We start from the raw sequence: 22626 nt of genomic DNA on the forward strand, positions 1-22626 counted from the left end.
TCCAAGAAAGTAAGAATTTTATGAGAAAATTTCTAAGTAAATTTGAATGTTGAAAACACGTTCAATGCATGTAGAAATTCTTCAAGGAGTTCTTCACCGTGATCCCAAAGAAAAAATACATCATCAATAAAATGAAACCAAACTCTTTATTTTGGTTCCTTTGAAGATGGTTCTGTGAATTTAGGAATTTTTCATCCAATAATCCCATGAATAAATTGGAAAAAGAGGGAGCCATCCTTGTTCCCATGGCTGTGCCTTTGACTTGTAGATAAAATTTATTGTGAAATCTATAACAGTTCATTGTTAAAACAAAATGTACGTATAAGTTTCAGTAAGGAATTTGTAGAAGGTTTAGAGTCACTGGGTCTGCTGTTGAGAAAATGTTTAGCAGCATTTATACTATCATCATGTGGTATGTCTGTGTACGGTGATGTGACATCAACAGTAACTTTCTAGTTACTGTCGTGTTTTTTGAAACAGGTTGATTGATTTTTGATAGTTCTGAAATAAAGTCATCAGTGTTCTCTGCATTATGTACTCTGCAAAAATGTTGCAGCATTGCTACTAGATTGGATTCAAAAGAGAATATAAAGACTCCAGGTCCAAGAGAGTGCTTCTTTGAGCCAATTCTTGCAAATTTGTCAGCGTGTTTGTTGCCTTCAAAACAGCATGTCCAGAAATTTGGTTAAGATATACTGGATTACAACTAGCTACAAGGATAAAGTTTGAAAGCATTGCCAGATAAATTCTGTTGAATTAAGGGTTATAAGAGCAGCCTTACTATCAGACAGAATCACTATCCATTGATGGAAATAATAACTGGTCGATCATATATTGGTATGTGCATAGATAAATAATAAATAGCATAGATATCAGCCTGAAATAGTGTAAATTAATGTCATACATTTCGGTAAGACCTATTAAGGGAGGTACCACCAACAGAAATAATTTCATTGTAGAACAATTTTAGAATTCAATATCTAAATTGGTCAATATTTCAGTTGCCTTCAGTCCTTTAAAATAAATCAAACTGGGTAGTAAGTTCTACAAGTAGTCTCTTGAGTATCTCATGACACAACCTGTCCCCCTCCCACATTAACTTTTGAATGGCTGAGAGTTTTAATATATTTCAATCTGAAAATTTATTCAAAAGAGAAATTAAATATATTCAAAATAAGGTGGAGTTACTTTTAATACATTTATGTTCTCTGTTTATAAGGTTACACAAAAGATTTTTAACAATAACTCCATGTGACACCTTATTTTGAAGGTTAATCAATGGGTAACTGTATAAACATTAAATAAAAACGTAAGCTTTGTTTGCTGATTTCTAACAAAAGTGTGTATGTTTTAGTGAGGAGTACTCCAGCTTCAATGAGGAAGGGATCATCATCAACGCACTGGCTATGGTGTTGGTAGCCCTGGGCATTATTGTATCGTACGCTGTGCGCCGTGAATCCCTGCATGTTTCCACCAAGGTTCTCATCTCGGAGCGATTGTAGGGCCGCGTTCAGCCGGTGGAAGACGACCCACCGGCGCGCTTTTGAGCAGATAAGAACATGCTCAGTGCCAGCGCACATCCCTGCTACATTTCCAACGGGCGGATATTGCTTGCCAAATATATTCTTGAGTTCCGTGTACAAATGGTGGAAGGTGGAGGAAGCTTCAGACTGGATGCAGCAATGTGGGTTTTCAAATGTACGTCCTCTCATCAATGTGTTCGTAAGTGTTCTAGGTGCTACAAAGACAACGAATGTTCGTATTCGATGTGAACGAGTTCATCCATACAACACAATTTAATGGTGACGATTTACTGCCGATTACTAATCCTAAAACTTGGTGGGAATTGGGAATTTGGTTTTTATTAGGTCCCTGGGTCTCTTACTGAGCGTTTATGTTGAAATTTGAAAGATTTTACTGTTGATTAAAAAGGCTATGAATAATTATTGTGATTTTTCAATTATTGCGTGAATTGTTTACCAAAATAATGTTTTTAACCATCCTCTAGCTTTAAAAGCCTGTAAAATATCTAATTAGACTTATTTATTACTATTCTTTGCTAACTTGTACAGTAGTTCCAAACACTTAGCAAAAACAGTTATACTATTTACTCCATTCACCTTTTAAAGTATGAATGGCATGGTATTATTACACTCATCATCTGAAAATAGGATTCTACTAAAATTTTGCTAAATTTTCTGGGTAAATCTATCCTCCCGACCTCAGTGTACTAATTTTGTTTTCCATCCTCTTTCTTCTAAAAACCTTTGCATAATATTTCTTCTATAGATACATACCCTTTACACCATGTGTACTTTTCCTCCTTTCTTTGGTATTCCACTCTATCATTCCAACCCTTCCTTATTCTCAGAATTTGCAAAATCTTTAATGTGTAGTTCTTCATTACACACAGTTTCTATTCCCTCATTCCTATTTCTATATATTTTCATCTCCCCCACTATGGTCTTCAGGGTTCTTATTTCCTTACCTGAGGTTTGGATTTCATCAGCCTGATTTTGCTGCAGATGTCAAAATTCACCATCAATTGTAATGTGTTTTAAAAGTATTGTATTGTTAAAATAATTGCTCAATAACTGTCACCTTTTATCACAAAAATGATAAATCTTCATTTTAGCCATCCAACAAAGATGAATCCCTATTTCCCAAACGCAACGACATCTTTAAAATCGAACTGATCTATTTATTACCTTGTGACCAAATGTATACACTTAGGCTAGTGGTTGTGCTGTTATAGCTAGTGTAGGTTAGACATTTAAAATATTTCAATGTTGTATCTGAAAACGTTTTATCAACTGTTTTGTAAAGATCTTTACTGGCTTTTTTGTAAATATTACATGACTCGTCGTAACTTTACAGGCGAAAACTGTACCGTATCTGTTAGACAAAGAGTGCTCACTGGCGTATTAGCTGCTGTAGGCTGTTGGTAACTGTGTTCTAGAATTAAGGTCAATCAGTAGTTTTAGAGAGTTTACATGATTGTGTTGAGAGTTTTCTAGAATTTTTAAGAGTTTACTTACAGCTGGACTAGTCTATACTTTGGCAATCAATCAACGACCTAGTTGCTGTTATTTGTAAATAGGCTATGTTCATAACATAACGATTTATAAATTGTAACAAGATAGTTAATTTTCCAGTCAAGTATTTTGTTTGTGTATTACAATATTTTTGTCATAAGTCCATACTTTGAAAAAATACTGATTTCATTTTTCTTCAAGGTTGAATTTTGTGCTTCTCTCATGTTTATTTGTATATATTTAATAAAATGTTAATTATTATTATTAATGATATAGTTTCTTAGAAGTATATAAAGTGTTCTTTTATATTACATACTGTTGTTTATCCAGTTTATAAATAATAGCATAATTATATATATGTACGTTAAAACAGATTATTTTATCTTCGTCCTTTAAATTGTTACTTTGATTGATTAAATTAATTAATATTATACATAATTTATTATTTGACACATACATATTAAGGTTAACAATTTTTGTTTTCACGTGACATACTGTTTGTTGGATTCTTTTGTTTTCAACATACACAAGTGCCAATAAAATCCATTACTTTTTCTTATATTTTTATTTATTTCCTTTGTTACATTTATTTTACCTTACTATTATTATTACAGAATGTTCTACTGTTATGCACAAAGAAGGATACAACTTTCTTTCTTAAAGAAAGTGTCTGACATCTAAGGTGAATACCCAAACCTTTAACCAGAATTCACTGACTTTTCCATCTGTTTTTCTAGATATCTCAGAAAATAGTAACATTATTTAAACACATATTTATAAGTGTAAATTTAAATACTACAAGTTTTATTCAGTACATACTGCATAATTTTGGTGAAAAACTAAGCAGTTCTTATAAAATCTTAAAACCTGCCAAAAACATATTTTTTAAGTGCAGTTTGTCCTGAACAAAAATGGATTATTTTTTAACAATATTTGGGTTTTTCATATTCTTATGTAAGCACATAAAAAGCAATTTGAATAAAAAAAGAAAATTAATATATCAAGAAGTGATCATGAAATGTCCCTGTCTGGTAAAGACTTTTAGGATAGACTATAATGTAATTTTGGGAAGACAAAAATAAATTTTTTAACTTTTGATGATAAGCTTTGTAAGAAATACTACATAATTTTTTGGTTGATGACAGCAAAATTCTCGGATTCTATTGTAGTGTTAAAATTCTCTGGCATTGCCAATCTGAAAATTCACTGTCTTTTCCAGGTTTCTAAAATGTTCTGATTCCTGTGTATTCTAGATTGGTAGATACCTTGCCAATAGTAGATCTGATTGTCTTGGAAAACTGTTAAAAGATAAAAAATAAACAAAAATAGGGTTTGAAAACTTTATTTACTAAAACATCTTTTGAACATTCAACATTAAACTTTAAAGGACTTCCATTGTTTACTAAGGATAAAGGACAAAGATGTTTTTATTGTATGGAAACAGTATAATCCTGGTATCTATAATTATTTTTCCACACAGGTAAGATACAGTGAATGCTCCGTATAATGAATCTCAAGGGAGGTAATGAAATCTCAAACAAAATTATATTGGAAAATTCTTAGTGATTGTCAACACTAAATGTGGACTTTGATGTAAAAATTATCTCATAACATAATGTCTTTTTTACAAATTATTTAAAACTAAGTCCTAAATGTATATAAACGTTACTAAAAAATAAGTCATAAGTAAAACGAAAATATTATTTAAGGATTTAAAAAGTAAAGTAATAAAATAAAACCTTAAAGATTTTGGTGGAAAATTTTAAATCAAGAATATTTTTTGTTTATGACTGCTTTCATGAAGTCTGATTATATTCAAGCATTTTAAATAACAGCCATTTTGAAAACACTAAAAATATGTTACAAAAATGTACAGGGTGGAGCGCGGTATTTTGCTGATTTGGAAATGAAATAAAGAAATTATGAACCTTAGAAAAAAATATTTTTTATTTTAATGATATTGAACAGGAAAGGAATTTTTAAATTACCTGGTTTTTAAATCATGTATCTGGCAAATGTCGACCTTCGGCATACACACACTGCTGTATAGGTTTTCTGAAGTTTTCATTAACTCTAACAAGCATGTCGACTGGTATTCTGCCAATTTAAGCCTCAATATTGTTCCTTAGGTCTTCCAAGGTGTTGGGACGGTTGACATACACCTTCGACTTCAGGTAACCCCAAAGGAAAAAATCGCATGGGGCTAAGTCTGGTGAGCGTGCCGGCCAGTTCATATCACCCCTCAAAGAGATAAGCCGTTCAGGAAACATTTGCCTCAAACAATTCATGGTAACCCTCGCTGTGTGTGCAGAGGCACCATCCTGTTGGAACCATGTATCCTCTAATTAAATTGCCTCAAGAGCCGGCTGAAAAAAATCCTGTATCATAGTCAAGTACCGTTCGGAGTTCACAGTTATGGCACGACGGTTATCCTGAAAAAAGTAAGGGCCAATGATGCCTACTCGTGATATGGCGCACCACACAGTGACGCGGTCCGAATGCAGAGGTCTCTGGTGGACTTCTCTGGGGGTTTATTAGTTTCACTCCAGTAGCGCATGTTTTGCTTGTTGACACACCCACTGAGGTGAAAATGTGCCTCATCAGAAAAGAACACAATTGCGTCACCGGTATAGTTGTAAGCATGTCTTCACAAGAAGTACGCCGTGTCAAATAGTCCCGTGCTGACAATTGATGGACCACGCACATTTTATACGGGTGAAATCTCAGTTCATCATGAAGAATCTGGTGGAGAGAACGTCTTGAAATGCCAAGAGCAAGTGATTGCTTCCGAAGAGAGCGTTTTGGAGATTGAAGTACTGCTGCTCTAACTCTAACGATGTTTTCCGGTGTTGTAATCCTTATCTGAGGTCCCCTTCGTACACATGACACATTCTCTGCTGTTCTGAATGCAGTTACCCAATTTAAAATGGATTGCCGACCAGGAACACGTCCTCGTGGGGGAACAGCGAATCGTAAACGAAAAGCACGCTGCACTGCAATGATCGAGTGGGCATTTGAAAAATACACTTCAACACAAAACGACCTCTCCTCTCGTGTACACTGCATGATGGCAACTGGAACGTGGTGGAATACAAATCTCCCTTTAGCCACTATAAGCCACGCCTACTCTCCACTGTCTTCGACCAACAGTGCCGCCACAGCCTGCAGTGCAAAATAGCAAATTTCCGCGCTCCACCCTGTACTATTTTGTACCAGCTGAGCGATTGTGTGTGCTGTGTCATGCGTCTAGAATACTTAAGATCACTCAGTATAGGTGAATGTGTTAATAAGTCAAACACCCATGGAATATTACAATGACTACGCCATACTTTGGTAACGTTGAGTGCAGGGGTATTATTAAGCCGCGGTTTTATATTTTACTATTTAATAATAAATTGTAATTATCACTGCTTTAAATGATTATTTATATGTCTAAGAATACCAAATCGATCTTGGTTTCTGGAAATCACTATTCAAAGTGTAAATTAATTTTTGTATGTTTAACTTTAGTTTTAGCTGATTAGTAGACACTGTTCTGATTAGCTGACTCAGGACTCCCACTATTTTCTCACACGTTTCCCTATTATTATTTGGGAGATGAGAGAGTTTGAGATTAGGATCAACACCATTGGTACTGGTGACACCATGGTGTCATCATAGTATTTTTTATAAATAAAGTAACATTTTATCTAAAAAAATTGATATTATTTAGCAATGTTATTAATATATATATATATATATATATATATATATATATATATATATATATACTCATATACACAAGGTGGAATATAAAACATGGTGAGTAAGTTTTTATTTCAAAAAGTAATAAACTTACATGAAATTCGATTTAATCTTCTTCAAAGTACTGTCCTCAGCTGGCAAAGTACCTATTCCATGACTGGATTTCTGGAAGGGCTTTTAGCTGCTCGGTCATGGCTCTCTCAATGTCTGGAGTGGTGTCAAAACGGTTTCCTTGAAGCACAGATTTAATTTTTCAGGAAAAGCCAGAAGTTGCATGTTGCTAAATTGGGTGAGTTTAGCGGATGAAAAACCAACAGGAACACTTTTGCCAAAAACTGGTGAAAGAGAAGCAAGATGTGACACGGTGCATTGTCATGGTGAAGGAGAAAGGCATTTTTTTGGTCTCTTTCTTCGTATGTTGTATGCCCGTGAGTTCACAGTTGTTCCTCTTGGAAAGAACTCTAATTGCATTATGCCCTCACTATTGAAAAAAAATGAGCATGACCTTGACTGACGTGATGTTATAGGGCGAGGAGATGCACTGGTTTTCCATTGGAAACTCTGTATTTTGGTCTCAGAGTCATATCCTTAGATAACTTTCATTTCTAGTTGTAATTTTGGCAGTTAACACTAAACACACAGGTTCACGTCCTGTTACTATGAGGGCATTGACATCATCACCCCAAGTGCGTATTTCATCTCATTCTTGAGACAGAGATCCAGTGCCTAAAAAATGATATGCAAAATTGCAATTGTAACAACAAGACAATACTACCTGGACCACTGTTAAATACAAACCTTGTAAAAACACAGTATCCCTTCAAAACCTGTATGATGGACTTCAAATCGAGGACTCAGCTTTTGGCCGGAACTCTAGACTTCCAACATCTCAGCCTGCAAATAAATATTCATCTAATAGAAGACAAAAAAGAACTTCAGGGAAGAAACAAAGTTCCTCTAAACTTCTCGACAGGGCTTCAAGTATAAACTCACTCGGTTCCCCTCAATTGCTTTTGAGAATGATAGCCACGGTCGAGATTTGGCTGGACCGGTGTTGGTGGTGTCTGCAGACCTGGAGCTGGCCTGCTAGCTGTTACTGCTGATGGCCCCTTCATCCCTTGGTGGCTGTTTGATTATCATAGCCGAGACCAATGACATGGCGACTGATTAACAACGAAACATATACCGGCACCTTTAACACTTTATCACAACCCAGCTTGTAACATCCACAGTTATCGTGGCTACGCTCCCGTACCGCCATGATCTGCCCACTTGTCATCCCGTAAATCTACAAACTTTGCTCATCTTTAACATATTCACTCCCAAAGTTTACACAAGCTGGCAATTTTGTTCACTCCCAAACTGGACCCTGTGCCGCTTGGGAGCCAAAGTGTTAACATTGTACTCATATACTATAACCAGGGTAGTGTTGATATATAACATATTCGCTCCAAGAACTTACACAAGTTGACAATGTTGTTTACTTCTAGACTGGACCCTGTGCCGCCTGGGAGCAAAAGTGTTAGCTGTATTGAAGAGATATGTGTGAGACAACCTGGCGTCCAGCTACTGGATTTCAACAAAATCCACAGGGGCTTCTTCATGCACCACAGGGTGCATCTACGTCTGCAGGGCAAGCGAATTGTGGCTGAGCTGGTGCTTGATTGTTTGCACAAAGCCGATAGAGATACCATCAGTAGTCGTCCTCCAAGTTTGCCTGATGTGATGGACCAGTCCTCCCTCGGTACCTGCCGGCCACCATCCCATTAATAATTCAACGACATTGCAGACTGAAACCTATGCTGACATTGTAGTCTCTTGAAGGTCAAAGAATATGATGAATGCTGCGATCTCCATTGTTGAGGAAAGGGTCTCTGTGGGGGTTGCAGGAGCCTCGATTATGAAGACTGTGACACTACAAACCCCATACGTATCTCAAAATTCTGTCCAACAATGTTTCCCGCATTTTTTAGGGAACCCACTCTTAAACTTCAACATAAATTTACTGACCCTAAATCAAATTAAAAAATTCAAATTCGAAAACACATGTATATAAAAATGTTCAAATGGCTACAAATAATGGGAATGATCTTTCCTTCATGTGTGAGGAACTTAGTCCCAACATACTAGTTATAACTGAACACGGTTTAACAGTAAAATTGAACATTTAAAAATTCTAAATTACCAATTAGTGAATGTTTTTTGCCGCACCTCTGCCAGAGAAGGAGGGGTGGATATCTTAGTTCAAAATCATTGTTCGTTTACCCCCAACACTCTTGATATAACGACAAAGATTTTGAACTTCAGGTGTAAACATTCACACAAACAATGCTTCATTGCAAGTCATTGGAATATACAAGTCTCCAAGTGGGGGAGAAAACAATTCTTTTCCAAATTAAAAAAAATTGACTGACATTACAAAAAGTTACAGATGTTTCATAGTTATGGGGGATTTTAATATTGACATCGTACATGTTACTGCCCCTATGACTAAGCGATCGCTCAGTTAACACACCAACACACGTAACCAGCACTTCAGCTACAGCAATTGATAATGTTGTTATAAATTGACTGACATTCAGGTTTCGGTGATTAACACAGCGAACTCAGACCATTATGACCAACAGGTTGTTGTCAGTGCTCTCAAACGAACACAGAATCCAATCAGCAACAAACATCGATCTTTTAAACTCTATCTTTTGCAAAGAGAGGTGGAAGTCTAAATTGCATGGATCCCGTTGAATTACAATTCAAAAATTGTGAACAACATCTCGATTTCTATTTGAACGCGAGCTGTCCTTTAATTAAAATACAACCAAAGGCTAAAATAGATAAGTGCAAATAGATTACCAAAGATATCTTTGTTTTAAGGGAAAAATTAAAATTTTTCTCCAAAATTAATATAAAGCACTCCACAAATAAGGAATTTAAACACTTTTATCAAAATTATAAAGAATTTGATAAGACTTGAAAGGTGATCAGAGCTGCAAAATCTTATGATGTCACCAAAACACTGCTCACGTCAAAAACATGTAACAAAAACTGCGTGGGCCATATTCAATAGAAAATTATTAAATGACAAACCTACTGTGTTACAAATTGATAGCAAACAAGTCAGCAATGCCTACAGGGTTGCTGATGAGTTAACACTTTTTTAGCCTTGGTTGGCATTGATCAAGTTCTTAGTCCTAATCAGAATAGCCACTTCCCCCATTAATATGGAGCCCAACTGCCTTCCATGGCTCTTGTTCCAGTTACAGAGGAGATTTCCAGGGGGATAAATCATTTTCCAACAAAGTCATCGAATGACTTCAATCATGTATCAACGTGGCTTCTAAAGCAGTGTTCAAAACATTTGTTGGGGCTGTTTGAACACTTGATAAATGTCTTTTTACGCTCTTGAATATTTCCCTCCTCTATCAAAATGGCCAGTTATTCCAATTTTTAAGAAAAGCAATCCATTCAAAATTACCGCCAAATTTCAATTCTGCCAGTTTTCAGTGAAGTTTTTTTTATTCGGCTTGTACATATTTTGGAAGAACAATATACTATCATCAAGCCAGTTTGGATTCCGAACTGAAAGTCGACAATTGATGTAGTCTTGCGTCTAGTTAACATGATAGTAGAAGGAATTAAAAGTTAAAGAGATACGCTTAGTGTTTTTCTTGACTTGTCAAAAGCATTCGATACAGTGAGTGCCACTTGAGAGGGTGCGGCTTCATAGCACCTAATCTTTTAGCACCTAATCTCATACCACCTACAAGAAAAAAAGTCGTCATTTAGGTGCTGTGATATTAGGCGCTATAAGGTTAGGTACTGTGCAACGATCCACGGTTCGTTTAGGTGCCGTGAGACCTGTTTCAAGTTTCAGTGTCACAGCACCTCTCGCTTTGTTCCAAAGGGGCCTTGGTGGGGACAGAGGGGATGGAGGAGAATCCAACCTTGCCCCTCACCCCGCTCCCGACGACCCGCCATTACTGTCCTCTACAGCAGGGCGAGCAGTCGACAGCACAAGGCGAGGCGACCCGAGATAGACAATTGTCTCCTCGCACAAGAGAAGGATCCGTGCGCATGGCGTGCGGCGGTTGTTGATTACAACTAATAATGCACCAAAAAATTATTTACCTTGAATTTGAATGAATGTTTAGGCCAAACCGCAAATCTTGCACATAATCCAATAATGTAAATTATTTGTTCATCTAATTTCATTGTGTTTTACATTTTTATATAAGTTTTTATCGTCATTGGAATTAAATGTGTTCAAATCGTATATTCCGTGCACTGAAACCGGTAATAATTTGCATTCAAATCTATATAAAAATAGGCAAAGCCTTAAATCATTCATCACTTATTCTGCAATTTCCCTACGTCAGACAAAGTAAATATTTTTTATACACGTAAGTATCATGACTTACATAAAAAGCAAATTTATTTGGATTAAAATGTAACATCCATAGGGAATTTTCAACCATTAGAAGAACTATAGTTTAGCTTTTTAACCTCCCAATGTTCTATAACAGTGAAATTTGACTCACGAGTTTTATTACTTTCAGCCGAAAAATCTAGCTATTTCATGCCAAACTGCTAGATAAGTGTTATAATGAATACAAGTACTATACATATATGATGTTTTTGTGAACCCAAATACGAGATTACTTAAAATAACCCGAACGATGTTAGAACATTGAAAGACTCGACAGAGTGTAACATAAGTGGTAGCGCACAGACGATTCTTCGTTAACTTAAAATCAATAGAGTTCTTATTTAGACCAATAAGAGCATATGTACCAAGTTTGAAGTCACTAGGGCCTTTATAATAAGAGTTATCGCACAGACGGACGCACAACAAACCATTTCAATAAAGCCTTTCGATTCTTCATAAAGCGTTAATAAAATAGGCGTTCTTTACATTGCATTAAAAAATATATTTATTTTATAATATTACTATATAAACTTATAAGTCAAACTGCAATTTCTATAATTCATTCCATAAAATAAAACGGAACTAACCTGAGCTTTTTATAGTAAAAAAAATCAAACTGTACAAAAAATGGATTATATTAGTTTTTAATATTTAACTCAATGGTGTTCTCCGTGTTATCAAGATGAGTGATTGTGCCGTTTGCGACGATCTTCTGCCTGATGTGAGTGCCTGGTTTGTTCTCAATGTAAAAACAAATCTACACTTCGTTTGTGCTGATATTTTTAGAAAGCACATGGAATTGCATGGGACAAGTACGTCGTGAATCATGGATGTGTAAGAACTGCTGCTCAGGTAAGAGTAAATAGCAAAAATAAACAATTACTAAGGACGTTTTGGCCAAATTGCAAGAAGAAGTTTTGTCAAAATGGAGGATACCGTTAAGGCTCAATTTAAAAATTTGATATTTACTTTTAAGGAACAAAAGGGTGAATTTAAGGAGCCCATACAATTGTTTTCTTTCTATTTATTATTGCTTATAAATTTGTAATGCTTATAATTACATTTTTTTTGTACATATTGTTAATGCTGCTTTATTCTAAGTAATATTATAATAATCTCGTGGTATACCATTTATTAGATTTACACTGCTTTTGGCTAGTTTATGAATTTAGTTTAAGTGAAGACAATGTTATGGAAATATGAATTGGACAATGAACACTAAGATAATTGTTAATTATGATTCAACTGAACTCCCGCACGCGCGGCTTGAGGTGCACTGGGAGGTAAATTTTATTTATATTATGTATTTTTAGATAATAAAAAAGATTGAACTTTAACTTGAACTTGAAAAAATTGATTTAAGAATATTATTTTAATATTCTATTTAAAAATTGCATATTGTTGTCTATAAATGGCATGAGTATAGGCTACATTTAAAAAAAGTGAAGATTGTCTAAATTCTTTCAATCTGGCTTATGGGCTTATATGAAATAATATCCATAGTACGATTACAAATAAGACCTACATATTACACATAAAAATGATCACAACATATTCTTATTTCGACAAATTTTTAGTAATCCGTTGAAATGTTAAGAAATTTTATAAGAAAAGGTGGATCAAAATAGTTGCCTGGAATATTTTACAATTTGAAAACTATTCTAATATTGTTTCATAATCGAATTTTAACTGAGTATTTAAAAGTTGTTGACACTCAGTTCATGTTCGTAAAACGGGCAGAAACATTTTAATACAAATTAAATTTCAGAACGGTGCTTGATCAGTAGATACGTAGACAGCAAAATTTATATATATATAATATAACTAGCAGTTTACCCGCGGCTTCGCACGCAATTTTCTGTTGAAAAACTGGACAATATATATATGTATTCTTTTTCTATAACATAATAAACAGTCTAGAGATAATCGATAGTCACTCAAAGCTATTTCCAATCTCCTGATCCAATTTAGATTTAAGTTTAAAGAACAGAGATTTGGGATCCTGAAGTCGTAAAGTGAAACAGTTTTTATAAGATTACTATTTCCCTCCCACATTCCATGTTAATTTATTGACGTTCTTCGATGGCTTCAGTAACAATAAGAGTTAGCCTTTTTATCCCAATGACGAAAGTGTATCGTAACAACTCAAAAATTGCTGCGGTCAATATGGGTCTGTTCTGGTCGTTTAAATTCACCCCCCGGTCTAATCTATTTACAGTTCCACAATTGGTTTATGCTGTTGCGCTAAACCAAAACAATGGTCTCATACGTTGGTTTCCGGAATCTAACTTAGGTTAAATTTTTATGATTAAGTGATTTTGATATTTTTACCGATCGCTAAATATGTATTAGGGGTATATGCTTCAAGTATTAGGGCAATATTATCTCCATTTGATTTTCAATAACTACAGTAAAAAGGCCATACACAATGTTAAAGGAACTAACCAGATTAGATTACGTTATGTGCAAACATTCACAGCTTTATACAATAAGGTAGTTGTTATAACAGCGTATAAATAGCATTTCTATTGTATTAGATGGATTATTGATCATTGGCGCAATCTAAATTTAAAATTAAATAACTTCGTATTTGCAATCTACATTACACTACTGATTAAGCACTTTACAATAATTCAATAAGGTAAAGCGAGGAGAGATTGCGCGGTAGGGAGAGATTGCGCCCTCTTTGTTCCAGCTGGTTGGAGTTGGGTGCGCGCGCAGCGTCCCTCAGTGCCTCGATCCGCTTCATTAGTTGAGTGTTTCTGTCAAAAGTTCAAGACGCTAAGTCTGTTTATTAGTGAAATATATTAAACCTACAACTTTCATTTCAAAGGTAAGTGGCTGAATTTTTGTCTGCAGGAATGCATGAAATTTAATCAGTACGATGCTACGATACATTATTCGGTATTTACCATTTTTTCTAGAGAGGTAATGACATAGGCAAACTGTACAGATAGTGGTTTGGTCAAATCTCGCTTCGGCCATCTTAGTTTAAGCCTGCGCAATCTCTCCTACCGCGATTTAGGACAGTACGCGCATTTCATGTTGAGGAGAGATTGCGCATTTATTCCATTTAATGTAATGGTAGGAGACATTGCGCATGGATTTCATAATTAATATTAACTATTTGTGAATCTACATATTCGTTAGAAATTCATTAAATGTATATTATGAATCTTTATTTATTTTATTAATATGAATTGCATATTACCATTAATAAAACAACTTAAAAAAAAAATTAAAACATATTATTTACCAAAAGATGACTATTATTTATTTTATTTTTTACAGGCTAACATGCCTAACGTGTACAAGAGGAAAACAAACAAAGGATCCTGGACAGAAGATGATCTATCATCAGCTGTATCAGCAATAAAGAATGGATCATTATCAATAAGAGCAGCAAGCAAGAGGTTTAAAATACCAGAGTCTACATTAAGACATCGAATGAAGAAGAATGATTTTGCAAAACGGAATTTGGTCCAGATGGCCAACTAGGATTGGAAGCCGAGAAAAAATTGGCTTTGCACATAATAAAACTTCAATCTGTAGGGTTTGCACCTACACAAAAGAATGTTAGAAATGTTAGCTTACAATTTAGCAGAAACATTGGGTATTAAACACACCTTCAACAAAGACCATAAAACCGCTGGAAAAGTTTGGTTTTCGTCATTCATGCGGCGACATCCTAATTTAAGTGTGAGAAAAGCTCAAGGCATTAGTAGAGCAAGAACAGAAGAATGAATAGGGAAGAAGTAAAAAGTTATTTCAATCTTCTCACTTCCACCTTAAAAGAAAACAACCTTTTAGATAAGCCCAACTGTATTTGGAACTGCGACGAAATAGGAGTGCAGCTTAATAATGAGCCTGGAAAAGTTATTGCCCAAAAAGGAAGCAAAGACGTTCACGTCGTTACAAGTGCTGAAAAGGGAGAAACTGTAACTATTATGGCCTGCTGCAATGCAGAGGACAGTTCCTAACCCACCTTTTTGTATTTTTAAGGGAGTTTACGCTAAACCACAATATATCAAAGATGCTCCCCCCCCTGGAACTGTTTTAAAAATGAGAAGAGAAAGTGCGTACATAAATAGTGAACTGTTCATGGAATGGATTTCTGAACACTTCATCCCAAGAAAGTCTCCTGGAAAGCATTTGCTAATTTTAGATGGCCATGCCTCACACATGAACTGTCCCAATATGTTGCAAAGGCTTATGATAATGACATCATATCTTATGTCTGCCTAGTCATAACTACACACACTACCTACAACCCCTAGATCGTGTAGTATTCAAGCCTTTGAAAACTTATTTTAAAGATGCTTGGTAACAAATTAGTCACATCTCGTTGTGGTACTGGCAAAAATTTCAAGGGACGATTTTGGCCATCTATTGAATTTATCTTGGCCTCGTGCTGCCACTGTTCAACTTGGAGTTGCGCTGCGTTTCGTGCCACAGGAATCCATCCTCTAAATATTGATGTGATACCAGACTACTATGCATATCTTTTACATTGTGACCAAGATGTAAACCAGATTGTTCCTGATCCCACAACACACTCCAACCAACCTTGACATCAGTTAATAATCCAGTATCTGAAAACACTGAACCACCTATTTCAATCCAATCATCTCAATCAAATCATTTAATCCCTCCAATCTGTCAACCATCAACCTCAAGACAATGTTCAGCCGCATCTGTAGAAACTCCAACAAAAGTTTTACACAAAAACTTTCACACCGATTCCTAAAAGTTTGGAGCCTTCAAAATCAAAAAGGAAGCAAAGTGCCATGAATGTTACAGATCCAAATAACATAACCAAAATCAAGATAAAAAAAGAGTTAGCATCAAACAAGAAAAAGCGACCAGATGAAAATAAGAAACCTGCATGGAAAGAACAACCAAAATCTTGCAAGATACAAAAAAAAGGACTTAAAACAAAGAAAACGGTTGATGTTTGAGCAATCTTCTACATCTGAGGAAGATGACGCAGACATTGAACTTCTTTCCGATCATGTCAGCGATAATGAAGATGATGAGTGTACAGAGTGTCTTGAACTATATCAGGAGACTACTTCGACATCTGACTGGATCAAGTGCATGGTCTGTGGAAGATGGATGCACGAGAGCTGTACAATTTAATGAAGGAAAGTGCATTGACTGTGGACGCCGTGAAAAAAACGTCAAAAAAAATGATTTTAATGCTCTATTATGTAATAATGTTTTTAAAATGTGCCCAAGTTAAAATGTTTAATTTTTCAATTTCTTACATCAAGTTTGAAGGTTTCATTAGTTTACATTAATTAAATATGTTTAAAGTGTGAATTGCAGTAGTTATTCCCATAAACAATCTCTCCTACCCATGTGCGCAAACTCACCTACCCTACGAGGAGAGATTGCGCAAAAAACACATTTTAAAACGATTTTTTTTTTATTATTTCGTTATTAACATAATATTAATTCTGGAAAAATTACAGAGAATAGACAACCATACAATGTAAATATAACACTAAAAAAATTGTATATTCAACTAAAAATTTTCGTTTTATTATTAGATAATTTTGAATTGTGCGCAATCTCTCCTCGCTTTACCTTATTTACTCAAATCTAAATGTAAACACATGTTTCTGCCTCTTTCATAAACTTCAGCTGAAAGTGTTAACAGCTACTCTAAGTGTTTAATTCAGACCAAAAGCTATACCGGTTTCCAAATTTCAGCACAATCCGTATAGCAGTTTCAGCGTGATTCGAGGACAAACATCTTAACATCTAACATACAAACATCCAAATATCCAAACATTCAAACTTTCGCATTTATAATATTAGTGAGATATATATCTTATTACAGATTGCGCCAGTAACGCACTTATAAGAGCGTGTCTTGTTTTGGTTGTTCAAAGAAAATAACAACTTGTTATGAGTCTTTATAAAAATTATTAATCAGCCTGCTATCTCTGAATTTTGGTGTATTGGCGCGAATATCTCTCTTAGTAACGATTGCATAACAAATTTAAATTAATTTTTAAATTACATTGTCAAAGCTGAAACATTCATAGATTAAAAATGAATGTATGAGACCATGTTAAACAAGTCGTGAATCTTAAAAAGAGGATGAGGACTATTAGAACATTACTTGAAAAAAACTGAGAACAAGTATACAGTAAGGCTTCAGAAGACCCATATAACATGACATACAGTGCAAGACGACAACATCAAAACGTATATTAACACTTTTGTTGCTGGTATATACTGATGAGATCGACTACTCTCAGTCCTCCCACTGCGTCGTAAGAAGTTTGCCGCAGTCCTACTTGTAGACTGATTGTTGTTAAAATTAATCTTCCTGATTTTTGAGGATCAAAGTTATTAATTGTTTAGGACGCAATCTCAATACCTCTTAAAATGTTCCATATGATACTATTAATAACATATCCATTTCATTGTAATCTATTTATACAGGATGTATTAACATAGGAAAGAAATAAAATTTTATAATATAGAACAAAAATAGGCTTTCAATCTCGGTTTTTTATTGTATATAAAAAATTATTATTATCAGAAATAAACTCTAATTAGTGCCTGGCTCACTTGCCTACATAACGGGCATTGGAGATTAACCTGGCAACCATGCAGTGTGTCTCAGCACTCAGTGCACTGGCACAAGGCACAAGGAAAAGACCACATGTGTAGACCTTTGAATCAGGCACACTGCACAGTTACGAGGCACGCAGCAGGAGTGCCTCGTGAAAAATACAACAAATATTGCAATTTGTCTTCTGAGTAATTATAAACATGCCTATTTGTTTTTTGTTTAATCTGCAATGCTCAATAACAATATTATATTTATTTCTGCTATTATAATTATTATGCAAGTTGCTAGTCAAAATTAATGATGACATGTTTTTTTGTAATATACAATACTGAGTCAAAAATATATAAATTTATAAAAGTTTCCACCAAAGCTTATTAAAAAGTGGTTTCACAGTGTTCTAGTGGTTGTGATTTTTGTTATTATTCTGATAGCTTTGTTTTTCAAGATAACGATTTCATTAATTTTAGCGCTATTACCCAATAATATTAGGCCATACCTTGCTATTGATTAAAAATAGGCATAGTATGCAGATTTAAAATATTTTCAGTAACACAATTTATAATACGTCTAAGTAAGAAAATTACTCTACCAAAATATCCTAGAAATTTAGCACAAGAAAAGAAATAATTTGGTGTGTCAATTGTAGGGGTTTGTCGTAAAATAAACAAATGTTTTGAGTTTTGACTTCATTTAGTAAAGATCCATTTGATCTAAACCACATTGAGGCTTTCTCAACTGATTCAATGACAAGAACTTGTAGTTTGTCAAAGTTTTGTATGGATATTCTAAGGAGTTGTGTCGTTAGCATATAAAAGAGATTTTAACCTAACAACGGTAGGAAATTAATTTATATATAATAAAAACATAATAGGGCCCAGGACTGACCATTAGGTACAACAAATCCCGATCACCAAATTGTTGGACCGATTTCCATTAATAGAAACAAAACTTTTCGCCTGCGGTTAGATAAATAGTCTTTAAAGAACTCTTTAAAGCCGGATTCCCATTAATACCGTAATAGTTAAGTTTTTAAGGCTCTGAACCAAGTCAAAATATGTTACCTGAGCAAAGGCTTTAATCTCAAAAGTGTTTAGGATCTCCTTAATTAGTGAATAAACTGCATCAATGATGTATTTACCTCTTCTATTGTAATAAATTTAGATTGATATTATGTTTCCAGATACGCAAAAGGTTCATCATGTAAAACAGTTTCTATTATTACAGGACAGGTAAAATTTATACTGGGCAATAGCTCTCAGGGAAACTTCTAGACCCTTTTCTTAAGAATCGGCAGATATACATACAGTTAATGGGTTCAAAAACGTATGGTAAATTCGTTTAAAATATATTGTTAGATTTGTTATAAATGTCCTTTGCTTTCTGAGTTTTTAACTCTTTTGACAGCTTTAATTAATGACCTCATCAATTGAGACTTCTACAAAGATAAATGTTTTTTCTTTCAAAATAATGGTAATTTCTTATTAAGTTCATTCTATTAACATGAGGCTTTTTGATACTACCCTTCATTTGGTGTTAACCGAATTGATAAAACAAATGGTTTTAAGTTACCTGGAGTGATATTTTATTGATAATGTCGATTGAGATTTCTAAATGTTTGTATTTTCGTTTATCTGCACCGAAAACCGCCCCAGGCCTTATATTGGTTACTGCTATTTTATATTTTTGCGACATTGTGAGTTCGCATCTTCTACGGACTTTTTATAACATTTCTAGAGATTTAAATAGTTAACACACGAAGCCTGTCACTAGTAGAAAGTTTTTGTCGATTTCTCCAAAAACAAAAATTTCTTTCATTTGGTCCAGTTCCCCACTATACCAATAATTTTTGATTTCGACCTTTAATCTCACTAACTGTGGAACGTTGTTTTTTCACTGTAGAGTAAAATGTTTATTTATGAACTGAAATGGAGAAATATGCATGAACGAGTTTTTGGGTAGAGAATACTCTTCCATTACTAAGTACGACATTCCAATCATGTGAAAACACATGGTTTGTCAGATCATCAATAGAGGATTCTGGAAAAATTAAAATAAAATGTGTCACTTGTACTTTTGGATTTAGCAAGGTTTTTTTAGATGTTTCAGACAAGTAATTCTTTTGAATATTTAAAAATAAGCCCATTACGATCCGAGAAAGAAAAATTAAAGATGTTGCATGAAATAACCTGATCTAGGCAGACTAAAAAAACATTATCAAGACAATGGGCTTCCCCGAGTTTACAAAGGAAGTTTACAAGGAGAAGTAAGGAAGGGAAGTTTACAAAGCAAAACGTAGTTTTTTATAGCGGGTACTACTTCCATGAAAACGAGTAATCTAGGTTTATCTCTTTTAACATACGTTGTATAATCAATTTATATACGAGAACTGTGCGTGCTTAATCTTCATAAAGACGCTATTGATTTTATGTGAAAGTTATGAGGCATGTGTGCGCCATATTTTATGTACATAGGACATAGGGAAGGTCTTCTAAGAATTCCAAGTCCATTTCTACCCTTATGGGTGGATTATATTAATGAAAGATGTAGTTATTGCTATGTATAATACACTGTATAATATTCAAATTAAATATTTAAAAAAGCACCTGTGAGCAAAAAGATATAAGGCAGAAAATTACAGGATGGTTTACTAGAAAGGAGTCACTTTAGTTCAGACATGAAAAAGTTGAACTTCTAGTGACAGTCAAGCTCCACGCGATTGAGACTAATATGGGCTTAAATTAATTTACATATCGCAAAAATAATAAGTCGTTCACTATTAATTCTATCACAAAATTTATAAAGAAGCTTTGGAAAAGACTACGCCTGATTGTGGATGAAAGTTGTAGAGAATACAAAAATAGTTATTGATAACGCTTGAACCAATGAATGATTGCCTGGGGGAGGCTGTAGAGAGACTACTAATATTTTTGACTGAGGGACAGAAATTCGTCGGAAGACTGTGTCAGTGAACATGAGGTAAAAAGTGAAAATATAACACCGATAACAAAGACGTATGGTGATAGGATTATGGAAGGTATTCGGCCGCTTCGCTTTGAGGAATATTAATTTCCCTCAAATTATCTGTTAGTGAATTTACAAATATATAAGTTTAATTAAATGTTTTTGTTTTGGGTAAATGGATAATTTAATTGCCTTTCCTTAAATTAATATATTTACCAGAATCATACAAGCCTAATTTAAACATTTTCTGTTGTGGTTTGTGTGAAAATAAAACTGTCGATATTTTATCTTGTGATTTTGGCACACGGGGCAAGTTGGTATGTGTGTTTCATTAAGCCATAATGTAGTAAGGGTTCCGGCACAGTTACTGTGTACCTCGCTTGTTCTGCACCCTCACTCATAAGTAAAGACTATTAGTAATAAGCATTGCGTGATTTATAAATAAATACAAGTCTAATGAGTTTTCCCAAAAAACTTGTTACGCCTTTAATTATTAACTTAGAACTCTGAATTATCAGTAAGTCGTTCTTTAAGAACATACAACAAATGATATATTATATTTTTAACTGTAATTATTTTTGAATTAGGAGGAGTTAAATTGGAGAAAGCTTAAATTTAAAAGAAAACTGTGTTTTTCTTCATATTTTTGATTATCACAATCAATAAACATATCTAAAATATCTCACTTGTTCGCTATAATATATAGATTAATACTAACCTAAGCCGTCAAACTTTTTCAGATGTAATAAAGGGGTATAATTTTTAATGTGGTAGACGTTTTAAGTGAGATGTTTAGTGTGTGTGAGAGAGGTCGCCGGAATTCGGTAAAAAATAATATAATAGGTCATAATATAAATTCCTAAACGAAAACGTCCACCGCCTTCAATTCTTTCCGGAGAGCGCGTTTAATGCAACCCGCACAGGCACGTGTCAATAACCAACTCAGAGCTCTCCCCTAATCTCGCGACTCACCGGACGGTCGCCCACTGGCACGAACAGTGGTGGCGGCCTACCCCTCCGGCGATCCCCACCACTCCCTTTTAGGGTGGTGTGAAATTAGGTGCTATAAAACTCCAGCACGATCTTTAGGTGCCGTGCGACTCTCGGGCATTTCCTTAGGTGCTGTGAGATTAGGTACTATAATATTAGGTGCTATGAGAATCGGTGCTATTAGACGGTTAAATTTTAGGTGCTGTGAGATTAGGTGCTATTAGATTAGGTGCTGTGAACCCCCACGCTTGAGAGGCTTAAGTCATATCTCAGTAATAGAAAACAATATGTTCAAATTTCAGACATGTAGTTGATGGAGAGGGAATGTTGGGATATGGTGTGCATCAGGGGTTCATACTCAGCCCACTACTCTTTTTATTGTACGTCTACAACGCTGGCTCATTGCTGCGTCACGGGCAATATCAGATGACACGATTCTCTGTTTCAACGCAAACTCAAACATTGAACTTGAAATGATGACTTTACAGAACTCAACAAAACAATTCAGCTAAATCAATTTCAATGATTTGAAATGACTGATAAATTTCAATTGGCCAATTCTTAAAACAAATCCAACAAAATCAACTTTTATTAAATTTTGTCTGAAACACAGATTCAGATTTTAGCCCAACAGTCGTCTTGGACGAAACTAAGATTGAAGAAGTCTACTCAACAAATTCCCTGTAGTACACCTTGATCGAGGATTAACATAAGATTGTCAAGTAGGCAGTGTTTGTGCAACATTGTCCTCAGGCATTTATGTACTGAGATAACTAAACAAATACTGACCAAGTCAGGTGCTGATGACAGTATATTATAGAATAATCTACTCATATCCATCTTATGTTTGTTTATATTAAAGTATGTTTATTTTAATTTTTAAC

At 34.6% G+C, this 22626-nt stretch overlaps 1 protein-coding gene across 2 annotated transcripts in view; it reads left to right on the top strand.

The window, feature by feature from the left end:
- Positions 1-3590, top strand: part of LOC124366473 (transmembrane ascorbate-dependent reductase CYB561) — a 143711-nt gene extending 140121 nt beyond the window's left edge. For both annotated transcript variants that reach the window (XM_046823055.1, XM_046823056.1), the window contains one exon: positions 1355-3590. In XM_046823055.1, the coding sequence (XP_046679011.1) occupies positions 1355-1502 (148 nt within the window). In that variant the 3' untranslated portion in view covers positions 1503-3590. The remainder of the gene's footprint in view (positions 1-1354) is intronic.
- Positions 3591-22626: the final 19036 nt, after the last annotated feature.

This window comes from Homalodisca vitripennis, chromosome 7, assembly GCF_021130785.1.
Source record: "Homalodisca vitripennis isolate AUS2020 chromosome 7, UT_GWSS_2.1, whole genome shotgun sequence".
In the NCBI taxonomy this organism is placed as follows: Eukaryota; Metazoa; Arthropoda; class Insecta; order Hemiptera; family Cicadellidae; genus Homalodisca; species Homalodisca vitripennis.